Source organism: Neltuma alba, unplaced genomic scaffold (genome assembly GCF_004799145.2).
Source record: "Neltuma alba isolate B1F8T4 unplaced genomic scaffold, ASM479914v2 tig00002945_pilon, whole genome shotgun sequence".
In the NCBI taxonomy this organism is placed as follows: domain Eukaryota; kingdom Viridiplantae; phylum Streptophyta; class Magnoliopsida; order Fabales; family Fabaceae; genus Neltuma; species Neltuma alba.
In genome coordinates this window covers 210,380-232,528 of record NW_021633079.1, presented here as the reverse complement: position 1 = coordinate 232,528, position 22,149 = coordinate 210,380, and the positions used below count along the sequence as shown (strand labels likewise).

Genomic DNA, 22,149 nt, shown 5'->3' with positions numbered 1-22,149 from the left:
ATTTAATGTGTACGTGAAAATGAGTTGGAATTGACTTATTATAAGGATGAAAGTGACTTATTAATAATGTGAATTATGAAGTGAGTGAGGATTCTTTTGTTTTTTTAAAATTATTTTGGGACAAAGTGAGTGATGATTGATTGATCCATCCAACTACTCCACCACCTGTCTCCCGGCTCCCTCCAGCGCACTCTGCTCCCTCTCCTTTTTAAACTGAGCCGCTTTCACTTTCTGATCATTGCACTCTCTTCTACTTTCTCAAGTTGTTCTTTCCATGTAAGCCAAATCCTGCATTATTCTCTTCGTAAACTTTTCCTTTTTCTTTTTTAAAATCCCTTGCCATGTATATATTTAGATATATTTACATCATGCCATGATTCTGATCATGTTTCTTGTTTGGTCTTTGCAAGTTTCAGCTCAACTCTCTCAGAGATGTCCAAAGCCCAAGCTGCGTCTGCTGTTGAGAAGTATATAAATCTCTTTACCTCGGATTATACTTTTAGCTACATACTAATGATTTAGTTAAAGAGGAAAAAGAAAAGTTACATCAATGGTTTTATAACATACTGGTGTTTTTAGTTACAAATAACTTCAACCTTTATGGGTTTCAAAGTTTGTGCTTAAAACGTTTGATTTAGGTATCAGAAGTACTCTGGCAGTTCTGGAGGCGAAGGAGAAGAAGAAAGGAAGTCTAACTACTATGATAAGGTGAGAGATACTAAGATTTGGCAATCCAAGTTTTTGTTTTTTGTTTTTTGTTTTTTGTTTTCCCTAGCAATGAACCTACGTGTAGTAGTTCCAACTTATTTGTCTTTAATATTTAATGAGCTTCATGTTCTTGAAATCACACGCGGCAGTTTAGTACTTGTTTGTCAAACTCCCATAATTACTTAGAAGAAGTTTTTTTTTTTTTTTGTTTTATAAGACAAAATTCCTCCTACGTATTCATTTTATACAGCACAAAATCATTTAAAATTAAAGTCAATTACATTTCAGAAGGCCAGTGGAGGGAACTTGCTTTTGTGATCAATTAGTTTCCATGGGAGAATATTCTTGAAGGAAAAAAAATTAATTTGCAAGTCCTTATGGCTTTACTTGATTTTTAATCATATTTTTTAGTTTTTTTCCTTTATATCATGTTATTATAGTTTTACCGTTGTAATTTTTTCCCTTTTTATCATGTTCCTATAATTTTACCTTATTTTTAATTAGGTCCTATTCTTAAAACAAAAATTAATTTGCAAGTCCTTATGGTTTTACTTAATTTTTTTTATCATATTTTTCAGTTTTTTCTTTCTTTTTATCATGTTATTATAGTTTCATCCTTGTAGTTTTTTTTTTTTAACTTTTTATCATGCTCTTATAATTTTATCTCGTGTTTGATTAGGTCTTTGGACCTTCAGAGATTGATAACAAGAAAAATATATATATAAAGATCTGATTACAAAATTAGATGAAATTATAAGGACAAAAACTATAAAAACTTGATTAAGGATTAGGTAAAACTTTAAGAACCTGATAAAAAAAACTAACGAAATCTAATTAAAAATAAAATGAAATTATAGGGACTTGTAGATTAATTTTCTGGAAAAAAAAAATCTACCCTATAATATTCTTTCAATTCTTTCAGATGATATATCATTTCATCCATAATTGATTGACTAAAGGTGAAAACAACTTGTATATAATGACATGTCCATTTTCAGTCAAATACATACTATGATGTTGTTACTGGCGCTTACGAAGCTTACTGGGGAGAATCCTTACATTTTGCATCAAGGTATGCATCTACTAAGTTTCTTTCATTTCCACACTTCAAACAAATATGCTCCTCCGGTCTTCAATATAAAATCTAATTGATGAGTTGATGTTAGTTTTATATATAATACTTTACATATTTATTAATTTTTTCTTAAATTAACTCCATTGATATTCGTTCAACAATAATAAAGTAAGAAAAAAAGATCATTAAAAAAGATGTTTGGAGTGTTTTTAACTAATTTAACTAACATTTTTAGTCTACTCAAATTAATTAATTAAATTTTATATTAAAAATCGGAGGAGTACAGGAGCTTTTGCTTGAGTCTTTTTGGTATCAATCAATTTGGTTTTAATAATTTAGATGGAAAGGGGAAACACTTAGAGAGAGCATCAAGCGCCATGAGCACTTCATTGCTATGCAACTGGGCCTCAAGCCCGGACAAAAGGTTTTTCTTCATCTTCAACGTAACACAGCAAATTAATAACACTACTTATACTGTTCGTTTAAGAAAATAACTCATGAGCCGTTTTTTTTCCCTTCCCTTTTTTCTGTTTGATTTTAGGTTTTAGATGTTGGATGTGGAGTTGGGGGACCAGCAATAGAAATCTCTCGTTTCAGGTGAATGACAAGACTTGGGGAAATTTTCAATAAAATACCCTCAAAATTTTGAAATCCCAAATCAATCTTCTGAACATCACAGACGCCAATTCAGTATGCTAGTATCAAAATGGGATTTCCAAATAATATCGAATAATTAACCAATATGCCCTCAATCTTTTTAGGTGATTTGCAACTTTTATTTAGCAATTCCCTATAATACAATGCAAAATATGAAAAAAGTTGTTGTCAATTGTTAAAAAGAGTTGTGGTAAATAGCTAATGCATTGTAATGAATGGCTAAATAAAAGTTGTAAATCATCTAAACAAGAAATATAAGGACTATAGGTCATTTGACAACATCTGCAAATCCCCTTTTGGTATACTATGTATTGAATTAACATTTACGATCTTTCGGATTCTGAATTGGGTATTTCAATTTTTAAAGATACTTTCTTTTTGAATTTCCCAAAATTCTTAACTCCCAACAAAATATTTATTTCATTTGCAGCAAGACATCAGTTACAGGGTTGAACAATAACGAGTACCAAATAAACAGAGCAAAGGTATGTGTTTAATTCCCACTGAGCAACACTGAAATCCAGAAACAACGACTTTGAAATTTTTATTTAATCATTAAAAACAGTTTGTTTTTTTGGTAAGAGTGTTTCATACTGTTGCCTTGTTTTATCTAATCATTAATACACTGGTTTGAGCATTAAGTATTTATCTGCAATAATGAAGTTTTGCAGTAATCAATCAAGCAGGTGTATGTATGTACTTAAAAGCATTGTTTTGGCTTACAGGAACTTAGTCGCTTACACGGCACGGACCAGATTTGCGACTTCGTGCAGGTTAATGTTTTTTTTTTTTTTATTCTATGTTTTTCATGTGTTGTCTGTCAAATTTTGAAAACATATGGTGGGTTTATTGTGTATGTTACTACCTTCAGTTTTTAATATAAAACTAGTTAAAGGGTTAGATTTAGTTTTAACTATAAGACTTCAATCCGTTTTGTCTTCAAAGTTTATAAATTTTTTTCTTCAAAATATCCCTACTGATTGTAAGAGGTTCCTATTAAAGGTAGTTTTAATGTACATAATTAAATAGAGTAGTTTAGAAAAGTAAATACATATTTATTATAAATAACTAACTTAACTAATATTTTTAATCTTCCCAAATTAATTATCAAGGTCTTACATTAAGAGCAGAGGTAGTAGTGTTCTACTTTGATTATTCATGTTATGTGGATATGTTATATAGGCTTTCACTATTTCAAATGGATGGTATTTATATTGCTATGATTATTTCACTATTTCAAATGGATGATATTTATATTGCTCTGATTATTCATGCATATATTGTTTAACATTGTTTGTGCAGGGTGACTTTATGAACATACCATTCCCAGACAATACTTTTGATGCAGTATATGCAATTGAAGCTACCGTTCATTCACCAGATGCTGTACGTGACTTCTTCACTCTCTTTCTCTGTCTATGACAATTTAGAGCCTGTTTGGTTTGAGGGGAGGGTAGGGGAGGTTTTATCCACACCTTATTTGGTTTGATTAAAATTGAAGGGAGGGGAGGATATTTTAATGATCTTTTGTTTGGTTCAAGGAGGGAAGGGGAGTGATAGTAATAATCAATTTACCATTTTACCCTTACATATTAGTTTATGTTTTTTATTGATATATTATATAAATTAATTTACATCTTAATTTAAATTATATAATTTAATAAGAATTCAGTCTTATCATGTTAATATGTGTATTAAAAAATTAGTACAGTAATTTTTTATTCTAATTAATATAATAATATATTTAAAATAATCAAATTAACAAATTTTATATGCTCTAAGAAAAATGAAATTTTATTCTCTTTAGGCTATCTTTTTTTCCAACTTTAAAATATATTTAATAAATAATATATTTATAAAAAAACAATTAATTTTATAATATTATAATTTTTATTTAAATAATTTTTTATTTTTAAATAAAAAATTTATAAGATATTTTTAATTATAATAATGTATTTTTCTTTTTTTACTTAGGATAATATTTTTTATTTGAAATAAATATTATAATAAAATATTTTATGGGTAGAAGTAGAATATTAAAAAATCTATAAAGGTATAATGGTCCAAAAATTTGGCTCCCCTCCAAAATTTTTAACCAAGTGATGGGAGAGGCTCCCCTCCCCTCCCCTCCAACCAAACAAACCCTTATTAGAGTGTGTTTGGATTAACGTTGGACAAAACTGACTTCTAGTCCAACTGACTTTTGTAACTAAAGTTAGAGTAAAAATTAGTTAGCATAATACGATTTATGTCTGGATAGATGCTTATAAAAAGTCAATTAAAAAAAGTTGAAAATTATTTGGATGATTAATAGAAAAGTTAGTTTAGTTGTAAAATGACTGAAAAGGATATTAACTTTATTGAATAGTAGTGTTTGAAATTTTATATTTTTAATGTGATAATAGTTTTAAAAAAATACGTAAAATTATTATTATAAAATAAAAGTATTTGTTACGGAGAAAAATTTTGAAAATACATTGTAGATAATTAATTAAATATACATAATGGACAAACATGAATATAAATTAAAATTTATTTGGTCTCTAATTAAAGTAAATGAAATCATATAACTAATTAGATCATAAGCTTTGCACAATTTTTCCATAAGTTAGTTAAAAAAGTTGATCAAGATTATGTTTTCATAAGTCAATTAGAAAAGTTATTTTTTCCCATAAGTCAGTTACAAAAAAAACCCATTCAAACAACCAATTTTACCCAAAAAAGCCACAAACCTCAGTTTCACTCTTCTCCATGCTTTTTTACCTTCTCCAACGACAATCCAAACGAGGCCTTAAAATTGTAAACAGAATTGAACCTATGATCTTATAAAGGAGCATCTATGTAATCAGGCTACAAAGCTTTTGGTGAAAATTAATCTTTTAGTCTTTCTAGTTTTGCCTTAATTGTAACTCAGTTTTTAAATTAAACTTTGAATCAGTGTGATTCAGTTCCAATAGTTTTGACTTAGTTAAAACTCAGTCTCTAGACTTTAAATATAGGGATTGGTTGTAGTAAGTTAAAATTCAGGGATCAAGTTTCAATTGAGTCATGGCTTTATGGGCTGAGTTACACTGAATGAAAGTTTAAGAATTAAGTTACGACCAAGTCAAAATTCTAGGGATCAAAAGATTAATTTTCTTTTCTTTTTTTTGGATTTAGATGGAAATTTATCTTAAAAGTTTTTATTCAAAAGCGTTGGGTATTTGAAAATATTTTTTTAAAACAAACTTGCCCTAAAAGTTTAAAATTATAACAATATTACTCTCTAACATTAAAAAACTTATGTTGACCGTTAAAATAGTAATATTGACTCTTAATATTTTTAATAGTGGGATAATATTGCTACCATTTTAAACTTTTGGGGCAAATTGACTACCAAGAAAACTTCCATATACCCAATATTCTTGAGTGAAAACTTTCACAACAAATTTACACCTTAATCCCTTTTTTTTTTTTTTAATAAATAGGCCCGGAAATTTCAGATTTTTGTCATGAAGTTTTATTTGTGTTACATATGCTCATACTCTAAGGACCAACTTTAGCATTTTTTCCCCATCCTGCTTTGACGCTTATTTCTGATTTTTTTTTAATTCTGATTTGTTTAGTATGAATGCTATAAAGAGATTTATAGAGTGTTGAAGCCTGGTCAATGTTTTGCTGCATACGAATCAAGCATGACAACTTCCTTTGATCCTACTAACCCGGAGCATCAAAGGATAAAGGTATAATAATATATATAGAGGCATTTAAATAATTTAGATTGACATTACTTATGAGTCATACCATGGCCTTTATTTTGTCTATCTACTTATCTCTTACAGACCAAATTTAGCATTCCCTCCAAAAATTACGTTACGTTTTACGAGATAATATCCCTTCATGTGTTTATCTCATACAACACAAAATTAGTTAAGATAATCTAAATTAAACACTCAAGGTTGTAATTCTATAGATCACATTGATTGTTACAGAAAGAACTTTTGCTTGGTGGTGGCCTCGTTGACATCAGATCAACCACAAAGGTTCTTGAAGCTTTAAAGCAAGCAGGTTTTGAGGTGAACTTCAATCTCTTGATCTTTCACTAGTTTTTTTTTTTTAATTGCCAAGTAAAAGTTTAGGTGAGTTGAATATAGAGGAATCATTAGGTCGTGCAATTCCTTCAAGTTCAAGGAACATTTACAAATATACTTACAGATCATATTTCTCCTTAATAAAATCCTCACATAGATGATAGTGAGATCTAAACCTATGACCTTATGGATTATAAGCCAAATTCTTATTATCAGCTAAACTAATCTCCATTGACTAATTTTACGAATTTTATTGTTTGAGCTTTTACAGATGAACAACTTAATTAACTATTTTTTATCTCATTTGTTTGGTGTATATAAAGGTCATGTGGAGCAAAAATATTGCAGAGGACTCTCCTATTCCTTGGTATTTTCCTATAGACAAAAGTAATAACTCGCTGAGTACAAATGCTGTTCGACTTTTCAAAAGAAACATGGTAATGCTACTAAATACCCAAGGCTATTTTTAGATAGATGAAGGAGATGAATAATTATTTTATTCTATATTCGTTGACTGGCTTCAAATTTTGTAGGTTAAGGCTCTTGAGTTTGTTGGACTGGCACCCAAGGGAATTATCAAGGTTCAAGATTTTGCGGAATGGGCTGCAGATGGACTAGTTGAAGGTGGAAAGTAAGTTTTATATTTATTTCTTCCATCTATTTTTCATTTTAAATATATATGTATATGTATATGCAGAAGCATAAGTTTGCTTTTGGACAGATTAAATTGAGAGTAGCTTAATTAGAAAGGTTTATACTCTCTCTTATCTTTAATATAAGAGTTATTTAACTAATTTGTATAGAAGAAAATAGATGAATTATTAGTTATAAGAGATGTGATCTAATATCCCTAAAATATTCTTGTACGTGTAGAATTCGATTAGGCATATTATAAGTCAGGTAAATTAGTTTGAAGAGAAAACAATTAATATGAACGATATAAAGTAAATTAAGTTTTTATATTTATGATCAAATTTCCAACCTCCCAACTTGTGACAAGATGTGAGGAAATTGATTATATATGAGTGATTATTTTTTCAGGAAAGAGATCTTCACGCCAATGTTTTTCTTTTTGGCAAAGAAGCCTGCTGATTGAGACATTGTGGGAGGTTGAATTGTATTTTAGAATAATTGCCTTCTTATATATTGGACGCACGTATGATGTCTGTTTTTCTGGCTTTTTCTTGTCCTTCCAATAATAAACTTGTGGTCTAGTCTTGGACTTCTTGCTTGGAGTTGTACAGTTTTTATTTTTCTTTTGGGTGTTTGAGTGTTGAGTTTAGATTGAAACAATACTATATGGAATGTTTGTGCTAATTGTTGAGTTTGGTCTTCAATCTTCTTTTGCTTAATCTTATTATGACATAAATTCTATTCACTCATTGAAATTTATCTATGAAAATCATAAAATGTTTAGTTGGAAACCAAGTGATGGTTTTAAAAACAATTTTACACTACAGAATAAATATTTATATCAATTTGCGTAAAAACACTTTTAAAAGTGATTTTGGATCAACCAAACACCCCCTCAAAAACTTAGGGAAATAAATGCGCATTTAACTTATATTCATTCTATAAAAATCAATGAGATAACATCCATTTTAAACACATCCAACAACCAAATCAAATGCCTCCATGACATGAATGAGAGTGGTAAGAAAATGATATTGAAAAATCTCCTTTTTTAAAAAAAAATAATCAGTCTAACAAAAATAACTTTTTTTACGTACATTTGGGAAAGGAAGATTTAAGCAGCAAAACATATTATAGCAAGATTAATTAGGTTGCAAAATTGAGCTTCCAAAATAAAAAATTGACATGATTGTTAATTATAAGCTTAAAATATAAGTTATAATTCGTATAAGATAGGGATTGAGGGGAAATTTTCTTAACAAGACACTTAAAGAACCTAAATTTTTATCTGGGTCATTAAATTTGTCATACTCCTAATTTGATCACGTGACCTAATGAATCATTTTAAATTTTTATAAATTAACTCTAATGTCCTTTTTATTAGAAACCAAAAGAAAACTTCAAATTAACACATTTTATTTCACAGTTAATGTATTTGAATTCTAAATTAACAACTTTCTATTGGATGAAACTATCGAGATTAAGTTAGAAAGATTTAATATAAAAACGAACTCATAATTGGCCCGTTGACTGGTTTTCGATCTTTGTAATGATAAACGCTAAGTTTTTCTTATTTAGAGTTCTTGCACAACGTGAGAATGATAGAATATTTTCTTCTCTCTAGTTTTTTAATAAAAAGGGGATTAGGGTCATTTCAAAAAATTTTAAAATCTCTCCTTGAGTTATGTGATCTAATTAAGACTTTGACAAATTCAATAACCAAAATAAGAATTTGAGTTATTTAAGTATCTTTTTAGGAAATTTTGCCTTATAAGATATTTGAAAATATTATACCTAAAATTTGAATTCGTTAATGATAATTGGATATTAAATTATTCTGAAAAAAAGAATATTGGGAAAATCCCTTAAAAAACAGTTAACTAACTTAAATCCTTATTTAAGTCGCTAAATTTATCAAACCCCTAATAGGGTCACATGATTTAAAGAGGGATTTTAAAATTTTATGAAATAACTCTAAGGATCCTTTCATTAGAAACTAAAAGAGAATTCTAAATTAGCATATTTTATTTTACAGTTAACATATTTCAATTCTAAATTAACAACTTTCTGTCTTTATAATTCACTTACATAGCAAGTCTTTAATAAAATTTTATTACAATACAACTTTTCAAATTAAGAAGTTCAATTATGCAGTTAAGAAGTTTCAGTTCTAAATTAACAGCATTATGTCTCTATAACACACTTGCAACAAGTCTTTAAATAAAACTTGATCACAATATTATCTTCAAAATTAATATGTTCCATTTGAACACGTTTCAATTGTAAATTAACAACCTTTTATCTCTATAGCACACTTGTAACAAATTTTTGAATAAAACTTAAGGGATAAAGTGCTTAAATACCCCGGAAGTATATACAAAGGAGTATTCAACACCTGAAAGTTTTTTTCTGCTCTTATATGCCATGTAAGTTTTATTTTGTAGCATTTCTGCCCTAAACTGTTATCCGCCATTAATTTTGACCGTTAAAGATACCGGTCAAACTGTATAACTTGACAGTTAAACTTAACGGCATATAATTGTCAAGATATTTTTGCTAATGAAAATAAACTTTCAGGGTATATAAGAGCTAAAAAAAACTTTCAGGTGTTGAGTGCTCCTTCGTGGATATTTTCAGAGTATTTAAGCATTTTATCCTTAAAACTTGATTACAATATGACCTTGAAAGTTAACATATTCCAATTTATAGTTAACACGTTTTAATTCTGAATTGACAATTTTCTGTTCTTATAACACACTTACAGTAAAAATTGATTACAATACAACCTTAAAAATTAACATGCTTAATTATGTAATTAACAAGTTTTAGTTCTAAATGTTCTAAATTAACAGCTTCAAATCTGCATAACACGCTTGTAATAAGTTTTTGAATAAAATTCTATCATAATATAACCTCAAAAATTAACATGTTTCATCTCACAATTAACACATTTTTATTTTAAATTAATAATATTTTATCTTCATAACACATTTGCAATAAGGAAGGAAGATTTAATATAAAAGTTAACTCAGCTACTTGATCGATTTTCTGACTTTGCAATGATAGAAGCCAAGTATCTCTTATTTAGAGTTCTTACAAGATATGAAAATGATAGAAATTCTCATCTAGGTTTTTAATGAAGGAGGCATTAAAGTCATTTTATAAAATTTTAAAATTCCTTTTTGTGTCATATGACTTGATTAGGAATTTGACAAATTTAATAATCCAAATAAGAATTTGAGTTATTAAAGTGTCTTTTTAATGAATTTTCCTAAGAATATTTTGATTTTCAAGATTGATGACACCTAGGTCGGTAATAATATGTGAAAATACAAAACTACCCTTAAAGAAGATAAAAATTATGCGAATAAGGTCCATTTTTGCTTCAAAAGTTTTTGCTTAGGAGCTGTGAGTGTTTAGAATTTTTTTTTTTAAAAAATAATATCGCCCTGGAAGTTTACACATTGTAGCAATATCACTCTCACCGTTATTGAACGTTGAATTTGACCGTTTAGGACAGGTGGCACTGCCACATGGCACTCAATATGGCCCCCATTGCCACCTTACTGCCACCTGACACTTAATATTACAGTACACTTGGAATTTTTTTATAAAAAAAAACTTGTTTTACCCATCGCCTTCAAGCTTCGTCGTCTTCATCATTTTTTCCTTTCCACTATCCTATGGAATTGCAGAACTCACACTCTCATTCAATCTTAATGGTTAGACACATGAGAAAAAGCTATTTTGGAACAAAATCGAAGAGCATAGACTAAGCTACTTTGAAACCATTATTTACCATTCATAACATACCCAAATGATTTGAGTGCCGCAACATAAATCACTCCAATCACACGAGAAGCCCCTGAAGCTTGTTGAAATCCACCAACTTTGGTATTTTTTCGCTTTTCGATTTTTTGAAAGTTAAAGGAAGATGATCAGCGAGGTGATGCTGGAAATGTAAAGGGAGGAACATATAATGAGAGAGAGAAAGAAGAAAACGAGGTGCAATTTTTATTTTTAATTTTTTTCATCCTCAATTTTTGATGAACAATCAACGGTGAGCAATTATGGTGGAGATAGTATAGGCCCATCGACGCCCTCTGCAACAAAACAAGCAACTCTTAAGAGAAGAAGATGGATGTAAGACCGGCTCAACAGATCTGAAATTCCTAAAATAAAAAGAAGTATAGATCTGAAATTTCATTATGGTAGAACATAATGGATAATGAAGACTGGAAAAATCCAGGTTCGGTAAAGCAAGCGTTTTTTAAAAATTTTTTTTGCAGGTTTAATAGTAAGTGCCATGTGGCAGTGAGGTGGCATATTGAGTGCCATGTATCTTAAACGGTCAAATTTAACGTTCAATAACAGCCAAAATGACATCGCTATAATCTGTAAACTTCCAAGGCAACATTGCTTAAAATAAAAATTCAGATACTCACAACTTCCTTAAATATAAGTCGCTAATACATACCTCACATATGTTTAAAAATGAGATAAAGATACATAGCTCAACTAATGAAATTTTGTAACATAATTCAATTATTTTCCATTATTTCACCTAATTAAAATAGTTTTTTCTTCTTGAAAATTAAAAAACAAAAATGAAAAAAATTATGTTTCAAGTAATGAGATAAATAATAGATAAATAAGAAAAAAATTTATGCAACAATATTTCAAATTAGTAGCAATACCAAGCATTGAAAACTGATTCTCCTTTATATATATGATAATTATATTTTATTCATATTAAGTTAAATAATAATTAGTTCACATGTAAAATAGATCAGTACGTGTATTTGGGCTAATCCAAACCTAAATGGGCTTAACCTTATCTTTTTGGGTTCCTGCATAGGCTAACTTAAAAGCCCTGACTTTTTGTTTTTTGACTAGGTAAAAGCCCTGGTTATTAATTTAACTTTTCTAAGTTTAAAAGCCCTGATTTTTTTTTTTTTTAACTAGGTAAAAGCCCTGGTTATTAATTTAGTTTTTCTAAGTTTAGTCCTAAAATTTTGAGAACATTATAATTAGGTCTCACCTAAAAGAATTAAATACAAAAAGGTCTTTTAAAAGTTAAAATCATCAAATTATTCTGAAGTCTCATCCCAAGGGACTTCATTGTAAGAGATTCTGTTTATTTAATTACCAAATTGCCCTCATTATTTTTTTTTTAAATTTTGTATTGACAACAGAAAGAGCAGTCATTAACAACTTAGGGTGTAAGGATTAACAACTATCGCGATAGTTATTAACAACTCATACATTATATTTTTGTGATGCGTTGAGAAAATGTGTTGTCAATACTTGCCACGATAGTTGTTAATCATTACACCTTAAGTTGTTAATGACTGTTATTTTAGTTGTTAATGTAAAATTAAAAAAATAATAAGGATAATTTGGTAATTAAACAAATAAAATATTTTGCAATGAGGTCCCTTGGGATTTTAAAACAATTTGATGATTTTAAAGGATATTTTGGTATTTAATTTTCTTAAGTAGGACTTTATTGTAATTTTTTCTAAACTTTTTCATACTCACTAACTCAAATTACCGGGTCTAATTTTCTGGGGACACGCAACAACCAAGGGCATCCCGAAAGTTGTCGACATTAGTATTTATTGCCATAATAACTAAGTATTTAATTATGTTTATCAGATACTATTCATCAAAATATGAACCCATTTAATTTATTTAGCAAATCAATCATTTAAAGAATTATATTCAAAATTTGTAAAAGCATATCTATGATATTTATTTCTTACATGAATGATTAAATACTCATTGTATGAAATATATTATTTCCATGTAATTCATCTTGGGTTTGCATATATATTCCAAGCCAGTCTCCTTCCTACATATAACAAAAACAATATTTTCTGCTGCTGATAGCCTAAAACAAAAGATCAAAGAAAATGGCAAAAGTTTCACACAATTTGGTTTGCTTAATGGTTTTATTTATCATTGCATCAGGTAGCTCTCTCTCTCCCCTTCCCCTACCTTCTTTTTACGAAGTTCATGACTTAATAAAAGTGTATATTTTTATAAATTTTACGTTATATATATTTTTTGGAATTGATTTCAAAGATTAGGGGAATTCATAGATATTTCTTACAATGACAAAACGAAAGGGCGAACATGTGTGGCATAAAGATTGGGATAAAAAATTTATATACAAGTTTAGACTAAAAATGAATCTTTATAATTTTGAATTGTCAAATCCTCTGACTCAATCATACTAATTAACCACTTCCTTTAAATCTCTTTTAAGTGTGAGATTGTAGGTCTGACCCCTTAATGAGCATGATGAGTGTGTGAGTTGTTTTTGATGGATGAAAAATGGGGAGAAAACATTGAATCATGGTATTAAGAGGAATTTTTGTATTATACATATGTAGAGTTGTTTTCCCGAGATTGATGCTCTACAGATGGAGAGGTTACAAAAAGAAGTTAGGGAAGAGGAAGTTAAAGAAGCTATTTTCAGCATGGGGGCACTCAAATCACCGGGTCCTGATGGTTTGAACGCCCTCTTCTTCCAAAACCAATGGGAATCTGTGGGCACCTCGGTGATAAATTTAGTGAAGCAAGCCTTTACCAACCCAACAACCATCGGGGCCATTAACCACACCTACATTGTCCTTATCCCCAAAAAGGATTGTCCGGAGACTATTAGAGACTTTCGCCCTATAAGCCTTTGCAACGTGGTGTATAAGACTATTACAAAAGTGGTTGTCAACAGGATGAAGCCCTTCCTACCGAGCATCATTTCTCCAAATCAATGCAGCTTTGTCCCTGGCCGAACCAGTTCTGATAATATTGTTGTTGCACAAGAGGTCATCCATTCAATGAGAACCATGACAGGTAAAAGAGGATTCATGGCCATCAAGATCGACTTGGAAAAAGCCTACGACCGTATCCGGTGGAATTTTGTGATGAACTGCCTCGAAGACATAAAGCTGCCAGAGACCTTGCGCAAAGTCATTTATTCCTGTATCTCCACACCGTCTATGCAAATTCTGTGGGAAGGAGATAAAGCTGATAACTTCAATCCTACTCGAGGACTTCGGCAAGGCGACCCGCTCTCGCCCTACCTTTTTGTCCTTTGCATGGAAAAACTAGCACACATCATTCAAAACGAAATGACTAAGGGACAATGGAAACCCATTAAACTCGGTAAGCATGGCCCTCCCATATCTCATTTGTTTTTTGCTGATGATTTGCTCATTTTTACAGAAGCCAATTTAGAACAGGTAGAAGTGATCAAAAAGTGCCTTACTAGCTTCTGCGAGGCGTCAGGACAAAAAATCAATCAAAGCAAAACCAAAGTCTTATTCTCTAAAAATGTCCACCACTTGAGAGCAGCCCAACTAAGCACTGAACTTGGCTTCTCCCAAACAACAGACCTTGGGAAGTACTTGGGAGTTCCCCTCCACCATGATAGAGTTTCTAAAGAAACGTATAGCTATATTGTTGACAAAGTCAAGAGCCGTCTCAGTAGCTGGAAAATTAATACTCTCTCCCTCGCCGGTCGTGGCACTTTAATCAAATCAGTGATTAATGCCATGCCTATGTATGCGATGCAAACAGCGTGCCTACCTGACAACACTTGTGCCGCTATAGAAAAAAGAGCCCGTGACTTCCTATGGGGGTCATCAGATGAGCAAAGACGAATGCACCTTATTGCTTGGAAGGGAGTGTGCAAGGAAAAAAACCGTGGAGGCCTTGGCATGCGACATATAAAACAGCAGAACTATGCTTTCATGATGAAACTCGGTTGGGGGCTCATCCACAAACGAGACTCCCTGTGGGCCCAGGTCATTCGCCACAAATACGGCTGCGGCAATGATATACTACCTCACATCAATCTAAAGAAAGCAGGTTCGAACACTTGGAGAGGCATTAAGAATAGCTGGGAACATGTGAGAACAGGCCTTCAAGAAGCACAAGATAGACAGGGAAATACCGTATATCGATGGAAATGGAATAAAAGTGGATCCTTTACTACTAAATCTGCCTACATGGCACTGAATACTGACAGAGACGTGCCTAGGTACCATTGGGGAGGCATCTGGAAACTTAAAATTCCTGAGAGATGTAAAACTTTCAGTTGGATCCTCCAGCACGAGCGCTGCATAACAAACAAGAGGAAATTCAGACGAGGACTGCACGAAACGGGGTTATGTGACAGGTGTAAGCAGGAAACAGAAGATGAACTGCATGCACTTCGAAACTGTCTGGATGTCAAGAAGTTCTGGGCGGCGATAATTAAACCAGAATTTCAACATAGCTTCTTCTCTTATGAACTACAGGATTGGATCCGGTTGAACAGGAGGAAAAACGTGAGCTTCGTTGAAGGTCACTGGGCCAGCATCTTCTCCGTAATTTGCTGGCTCCTCTGGAAAGCAAGGAACGATTACGTTCACTCAAGTACTGTGACGGACTTCTCTTCGCTGCACGTTAGAGCCGAGGCGATCATAAACTGCATGCAGAGCGCCATGACAACCCTCCGAGGAGCAAACATAAACACCCCTCTAAGGCACGTTTCTCGAGTAAGCGATGTAAACTGCAGCAACAAGATCATAGTAGAAGTCGATGGGGCGTTCTCTTACACTCACCGAAAGGCTGCATGCGGAGGCATTATCAAGAACACAGACCACGTAATTCTTGAAGGCTTTATTCACAGGCTGGAACAGGGTGATAACTTAACCGCAGAACTGTGGGGCTGTTTGTGGGGCCTTAAGAGAGCCTGGGACCTGGGAGAAAAAGATATTATACTACGGAGCGATTCAGCTGAGGCCATCCAAACGATCACAGGCGCAGAAAATCCTCTCCATGAGGACTGGAGTGTAGTTGCCGAAATACAGAACTTACTCAACCGAGAGTGGCGAGTGGAACTACAAAACATTAACCGAGAATCTAACGCCATGGCGGATGCACTTGCAAAGAAGGCGCTGGAGGGGAGTGTCGACTTCCAAATCCTAAGCAGAGAAACTGCACTGGAATACATTGCGGCTTTGGATATCTCTTAGTTTCTGCCTTTTTGACTTGTCTGATTGTCTTTTTCAATTTCCCACCTATCAAAAAAAAAAATAAATATATAGATTATTGACCCTCTAAAGAAATTATTCATAAAAAATAAAAAATTAATAATTAGGGTTTACGTATTTCTGTTTCTCTTATGTAGGAACAGTGCCAAAAATAAGAGCACAAGGGCAGGCATGTGTGAAGAATGAAGATTGCATCCCGTTCTGCGATCCCAAAAAATGTGATGCACCCGGCCCAGTCAGCCACTGCAAGGCTGGTTTCTGTGTTTGCTGTGAGGGACCTCCCAATTTAATTTGATCATCGTCACCACATTGCTTCAATGATGATAACAATCGTACTACTCTCATCTATGCTTCGGATCTCAAATAATCAATAAGAATGTTATATCCTTATTTTGGAATAATATATTCAGCCGTGTCCTATATATTTGAATTGCTTTTATAACTTTTGTTTTGAATTAAAGAGGCAAACATTAATGGCTTAAGACTAATAAGATTTAATCCAATTAGTAAAGAGTCGATTTATAATATATAAAATTATGAGTTCGAATTCTACTACCAATATGAGAATCTTATTGTTAGGTGATTTGTAAGTATTTTTATAAACATTTTCTGAGCCTAGAGGGATGTCCTGGTTTTGATAAGCACCCGGGATGCCATTATGCAACAAGACCACTGGCATAAAAACTATTTATTAATTGTTAATTATTTTTTAAGTATAAATTAATTAAAAGTGGCTTGTAATTTTAAGGTGGGTGAGTATCTCACAGTCTGTACCATTTCATGTTATCAATGAGGTGATGGATGGATTTAAGCGACCCTACGAAAAACAGGATCATATAATTAAATCAATTATATATAAATAAGAAGACCCCAAATTTTTAAAATTACTCTCAAAAACTTGACAAAAAAGCACTACTTAAAAAACTTGAAAAAATCATACAAAGGACATATGTAGAAAGAATTCGCACGTGCCAATCCAAAATTTAATTTCTCTATTTAAATTTTAATGGGACGCAATTTTGTTATGTCCGATACATATAATAGTTGATAACAATATATTAAATAACATTACAACGTCACTCGATAGGATTAAAAAACAAAACAAAAATCAAGTCACAAGTGTTTTCAAAACTTAGCTGTCAATTTCAAATTGTCTTGTATCGGGTTGAAAAATTTATATTAAAAATTTACAAATTATAGAAAAGATGCATAAATGCCACTTTTCAATTCAATAGCTAAATACATTTACGATGCGCTGTATTATACTACCTCGGGTTTTTAATATAAGAACTAGTTAACTAATTTGAGTAAATTAAGAAAGTTTGTTAAGTTAATTATTTGCAATAATTAGGTATTATTTTTCCTAGAATACCCTTACTAACCATATGTATTAGCTATAACTACCATTTGATTAGATTTTTAACATGTGCAATTACTACAAAGACTACTTTGAAAAAATAGATAAATATGAGAGACAAAATAGATTGAAATCTTATATTTAGAACCAAAATGAAAGTCAAATTAGTTTTTATATTAAGAACATGAAGTAGTATTAATGAGTTTTCCCCGCTAATAGCAAAAAAAAAGTTTTTTCTCCAATTCAAATTTTTTAAAAAGTTGAAATGCAAATTTACTCATGCAGTAATTTGACAGAGGCGCTAAATACGATAAACTTTTTTTTTTGGGTGCAAAAATACTTAAAATGTTTTAAAATTGGTGTAAAAATGTCACAGTCATTAACTCAACCAACATTTACCGTTTAACAAACATGTCAATCATAACTTATATTATAATTATACTGTTCTTTCATCGCACATTTTCTCTTTTTTTTTCCCTTTGTAAATTTTATAACCTCAATTATGTAGTGTTTTAATCGGACTTATTAAAAAAATTTTCCTTCCCCTTCATTCCCCCTAATCGAATAAAGAATAAATGTCTTTGGGAATCGCATGCGGCATGAAATCTAGTTAATTTTATGAAGAAGGTATTTTAAATGATGTTAACTACAATTTTTTGTTCATGAATATTTTTTTTTATATTTCTAAAATATTTTTTAAAGAAAGTTTCAGGTTGGGTCAAAGTCCGATGCTCTCATTTAGGCACCGATATTGGCTTGTCTTGCACATCGAGTTAGGCATTGGGTTGAGGTCAATTTCAGCCCAACCCTACTCATGCGCAAGCCTAATTATGTAGGATCCGTTGTTTTTCCACTAAAATACTGATACTTACGCATTGTTCTTTCTCTTAATTATTTAAAAGCATCATTTTTCTTCAAAAATATATTAATTATTACTACCTCTAGTTTTAATATAAGATCTAATTGATTAATTTGAAAAGATTAAGAAAATTACTAAATTACTTAATTATAACATTTGTTACATGATCTCTTTAAAATATTTATGTGGACCATTAAATTATATATCAATTTATAAGTAAGACAAATTTAAAAATATATATAAATAGTTTAAAGTAATTTAGTAACTTTTTTTTAATTTTTTCAAATTAATCAATTGAGTTTTATATTAAACATCTGACGTGGTATATAAATAAGGTGGTGTTCTTAATGTTGATGTCGGCACCAAACAATTGGCCAAACGATGCATTCCCTATTCCTAATTACTAATTACTAAAGTAAAGAGCCCCACCTGTGATGATAATCATAATATGAGCTGTTAAGCATGATTTGCCATCTCAAGTGCCACCTGAAGGAAAGAGGAGAGAAACGCTCTAGCCACCAACTCTGTCATGTTAAAAGCTAATAGAAAATATTTAGTAGGAAGGAAGAAAACTGGACAAAGATAGAACAAGAAATTGAGAAGGTGCTAATGCTCCGCTATTGAGAGGTAAGGTATAGATGGACGAAAGTCTTCCTTTGGTTGTTTGGGTGCTTCCGGGAAATTATTGCGTAATTGAAATTCAAAATATCGACTACTTTCTTGGCAGAAAACTCAATGATGATTTATACAAAAAAGTGCTTGTCATGCTTATTTCTAAGTATTAATTATGAATTTAGAAATATTGGGAAAAAAACTAAAATACTCCCATTTGCAAGAAAAAGAAAAGAAAAGAAATCAGATCTTGTCGGAGACCCACCAGCATCCAGCCACCATCGGCAGTGGGCCGTCCGCAGGGACCGGAGCTCTGGCAATAGCCACCGGTGAGTTGGCTGCGGATGTGAGGTTTTGGAGACTCAATTATATAATTTTGAGTTTGAGCTGAAAACTCTCATTTTTTTCAGCCTCAACTATACTTAAAACTTGAATTTGGCATTGATATTGGATGTTCAATTGTTCTAAAGAAATATTTTTTATTATCAAGATTAATAACACATAAATGCAAGACTATCCTTAAAGATGAAAAAGGTTACCAATCTAAAAGAATCATCACATACGCACAGGAACACAGGCACATGCGTGCGTGTACACTTTTTTAAACGCAAGTCAGCAGAAAAATTATAATTCTGAGAGTCCTTAATGAGATAGAAATCTTTTTAATTTATTAAGGGGACAATTCAAAAATGCAAAGGGATCATGAAAAAAATTGAAAAATTATTCACAATGACCAAATTCAGAAACTATTTATTCTAAAGGCTTTTAAGTATTAAACGCTTGAACTAAAAGAGACGTTGTCCAACTGGAGAATTACATTATTTTCACTCATACCAGCTTAAACTAAAAGAGATGTTGATGGGCAAGAAATTCTTTCTCGTTCTTGACGATGTCTGGAACGAGAATTGGCAAATTTGGGAGGTCTTCACAGCTCCTTTGAAAAATGTAGCACCACAAAGTAAGATTCTTGTCACAACCCGTAATGGAACCGTAGCAGAAGTGATGTGTTGTGCCTCCACATATCCTTTGAAGCCATTACAAGATAGAGATTGCTGGGATTTATTTGCAAAACATGCATTTAACGACCAACATTATGGTGCAAATCAAGATCTTGTACAAATCGGTAGAGAAATTGTCAACAAGTGTGGAGGATTGCCTTTAGCAATTAAAACACTGGGAAGATTGTTGCACAAAAAACTCTCTTTTCAGCATTGGAAAATTTTTTTGAAAAGTGAGATTTGGGGGTTATCAGAAAATGATAGTAATATTATCCCGTCTTTAAGATTAAGTTACCATTATCTACCTTCAAATCTGAAACATTGTTTTGCATATTGCTCTATCTTTCCTAAAGATTATGATATGGACAAGAATGTGCTAATCCAATTATGGATGGCAGATGGTTGAATATATCCTCCTCAAAAAGGTATGAGCCTTGAAGAAGTGGGTGATGAAATTTTTAATGATCAAGGGTCTAGATCTCTCTTTGAGCCATTAGAAAAAGGTTACGATTACTTCATAATGCATGATCTTGTGAACGATTTGGCAAACTCCGTGGCAAGAGAGTTTTCTGTGCAGCTAGAGGAGGATTAGGTACAAGATATGTCATCCAAGATTCGCTACTTTTCATATATAGGCAACACTTATCAAAATCTTGTGAGTTTTGACAAAGTTTTCAAATGCCACCGGTTACGTAGTTTCATCCTATTTGACATTTTTTACATTGGTGACGATCTAATGTCTAGACTCTATCATCTCAAGTACGTACGAGAATTATCGTTGGAGGGTTTTGGAAATTTGACAAACTTGACAGATGCCATTAGCAGTTTAAAGCGCTTGCATTATTTGGATCTTTCCTGGACTTTAGTTCAGAAATGGCCAAATTCAATATGCTTGTTGATTAATTTACAAACTTAGAAATTAAGAGGTTACTATTGCTTGACTGAGTTGCCATCAAATTTCTACAAACTCATCAACTTGCATCACCTTGACTTGGAAGATTGTGGCATATGGAAGATGCCAAGATATATGGGAAAGTTAAAGCAGCTCCGAACAATGAATAAATTTGTTGTGGCAGAAGAAGGAGGATCAAATATAAAAGAATTAGGTGCCTTGAAGAGCCTAACAGGCTCACTAACCATCTCAAATATGAGAGGCATAATTGATCCTACAGATCTGAGAGACGCCAATTTGAAAGAAAAGAAATTGGATACACTAACATTGCTCTATTGTGAGGATAATTACAATCGTGAAGAGGGACAACACGAGGAGCACATATTGGAAGCACCTGAGCCAAATCAGAGTGTGAAAGAGCTCACCATTGAGGGATACAGAGGTACCAAATTTCCAAAGTGGCTTGGTGTTGAACATTTTTTAGTGTCTTTATCTTTGTCGAGTTACGGCAACTGTGTGAGCTTACCACCACTTGGGCAACTACCTTCCCTTGAAAAACTCACGATTAATGGATTTGATGGAATAAAGGTGATAGGTGAAGACTTCTATGGGAATGGCTCCTTAATTGCTCCACCATTTCCTTCCCTCTCATATTTGAAGTTTTCTTACATGAGAGAATGGTAAGAATGGGATATATGTTATGAAGGTGAAAGCTTCCCATGCCTTGAACAACTTTATATAGAAGATTGTCCCAGACTGACAAAGTCTCTGTCTCAACACCTTCCTTGTTTAAAAAAAAAAAAATTCAACATTCAGGAATGTGAGAATTTGGAGGCCACACTTCCCAAGTCCTCTTCCATAGAAATGCTATCTTTAAGTCATTGTGAGAGGATATCAGTAAAAGACATGCCCACATGGAGCATCTTAGACATGCTTCCACCTCTTCATGCCTTATCTTTATGGAATTGTCCAGCAATGGAATCTCTTCCCCAAGGAGGTATGCTTTCCAGCCTACAACGTCTTTTAATCCGTTGGTGTTCTAAACTCATTGCGTCTCGTGGTGATTGGGGTTTGCATGAGTTGTTGTCTTTGAAACAACTTGAAATTAGTGATCGCTTCTTGGAGTGGTTCCCTGAAGAGGGATTGTTGCCGCCTAATCTCCAATCTCTATCATTTTGGGAGTGCAACAATTTGATAGGGGTCTTGTGCACCTCCATTCTTTCACTTCCTTATCATTTTAC

The 22,149-nt window shown here is 32.0% G+C and overlaps 2 protein-coding genes across 4 annotated transcripts in view; both read left to right on the top strand.

Moving 5' to 3' along the window:
- The first annotated feature begins 257 nt into the window (after window positions 1-257).
- LOC114739878 (cycloartenol-C-24-methyltransferase-like) lies at window positions 258-7,847 on the top strand. Of its 3 annotated transcripts, none has more exons than XM_028927980.1 (14): window positions 258-276; window positions 417-467; window positions 639-708; window positions 1,707-1,780; window positions 2,123-2,207; window positions 2,325-2,380; window positions 2,871-2,925; window positions 3,166-3,213; window positions 3,743-3,826; window positions 6,046-6,162; window positions 6,412-6,495; window positions 6,834-6,947; window positions 7,044-7,141; window positions 7,552-7,847. In XM_028927980.1, exons 2-14 carry the CDS (start codon window positions 433-435, stop codon window positions 7,604-7,606), a joined length of 975 nt encoding a protein of 324 aa, XP_028783813.1. In that variant the 5' UTR covers window positions 258-276; window positions 417-432; the 3' UTR covers window positions 7,607-7,847. The 3 variants fall into 3 exon arrangements, with proteins under 3 accessions (XP_028783813.1, XP_028783812.1, XP_028783815.1); XM_028927979.1 differs by having other exon boundaries at window positions 262-276; window positions 411-467; XM_028927982.1 differs by lacking the exons at window positions 258-276; window positions 2,123-2,207; window positions 2,325-2,380 and having other exon boundaries at window positions 411-467.
- Window positions 7,848-16,372: 8,525 nt separating this feature from the next.
- LOC114739874 (putative disease resistance RPP13-like protein 1) overlaps window positions 16,373-22,149 on the top strand; it is a 57,495-nt gene continuing 51,718 nt past the window's right edge. The window contains exons 1-2 of the mRNA XM_028927976.1: window positions 16,373-16,452; window positions 18,967-19,009. Of these exons, the coding sequence (XP_028783809.1) occupies window positions 16,373-16,452; window positions 18,967-19,009 (123 nt within the window). The remainder of the gene's footprint in view (window positions 16,453-18,966; window positions 19,010-22,149) is intronic.

Coding starts and splice junctions, on each gene's coding strand:
- LOC114739878 (XM_028927980.1), top strand. CDS start 433: ATGTCCAAAGCCCAAGCTGCGTCTGCTGTTGAGAA. Junction 468..638: donor GCTGCGTCTGCTGTTGAGAA/GTATATAAATCT, acceptor CGTTTGATTTAG/GTATCAGAAGTACTCTGGCA. Junction 3,214..3,742: donor AGATTTGCGACTTCGTGCAG/GTTAATGTTTTT, acceptor TTGTTTGTGCAG/GGTGACTTTATGAACATACC.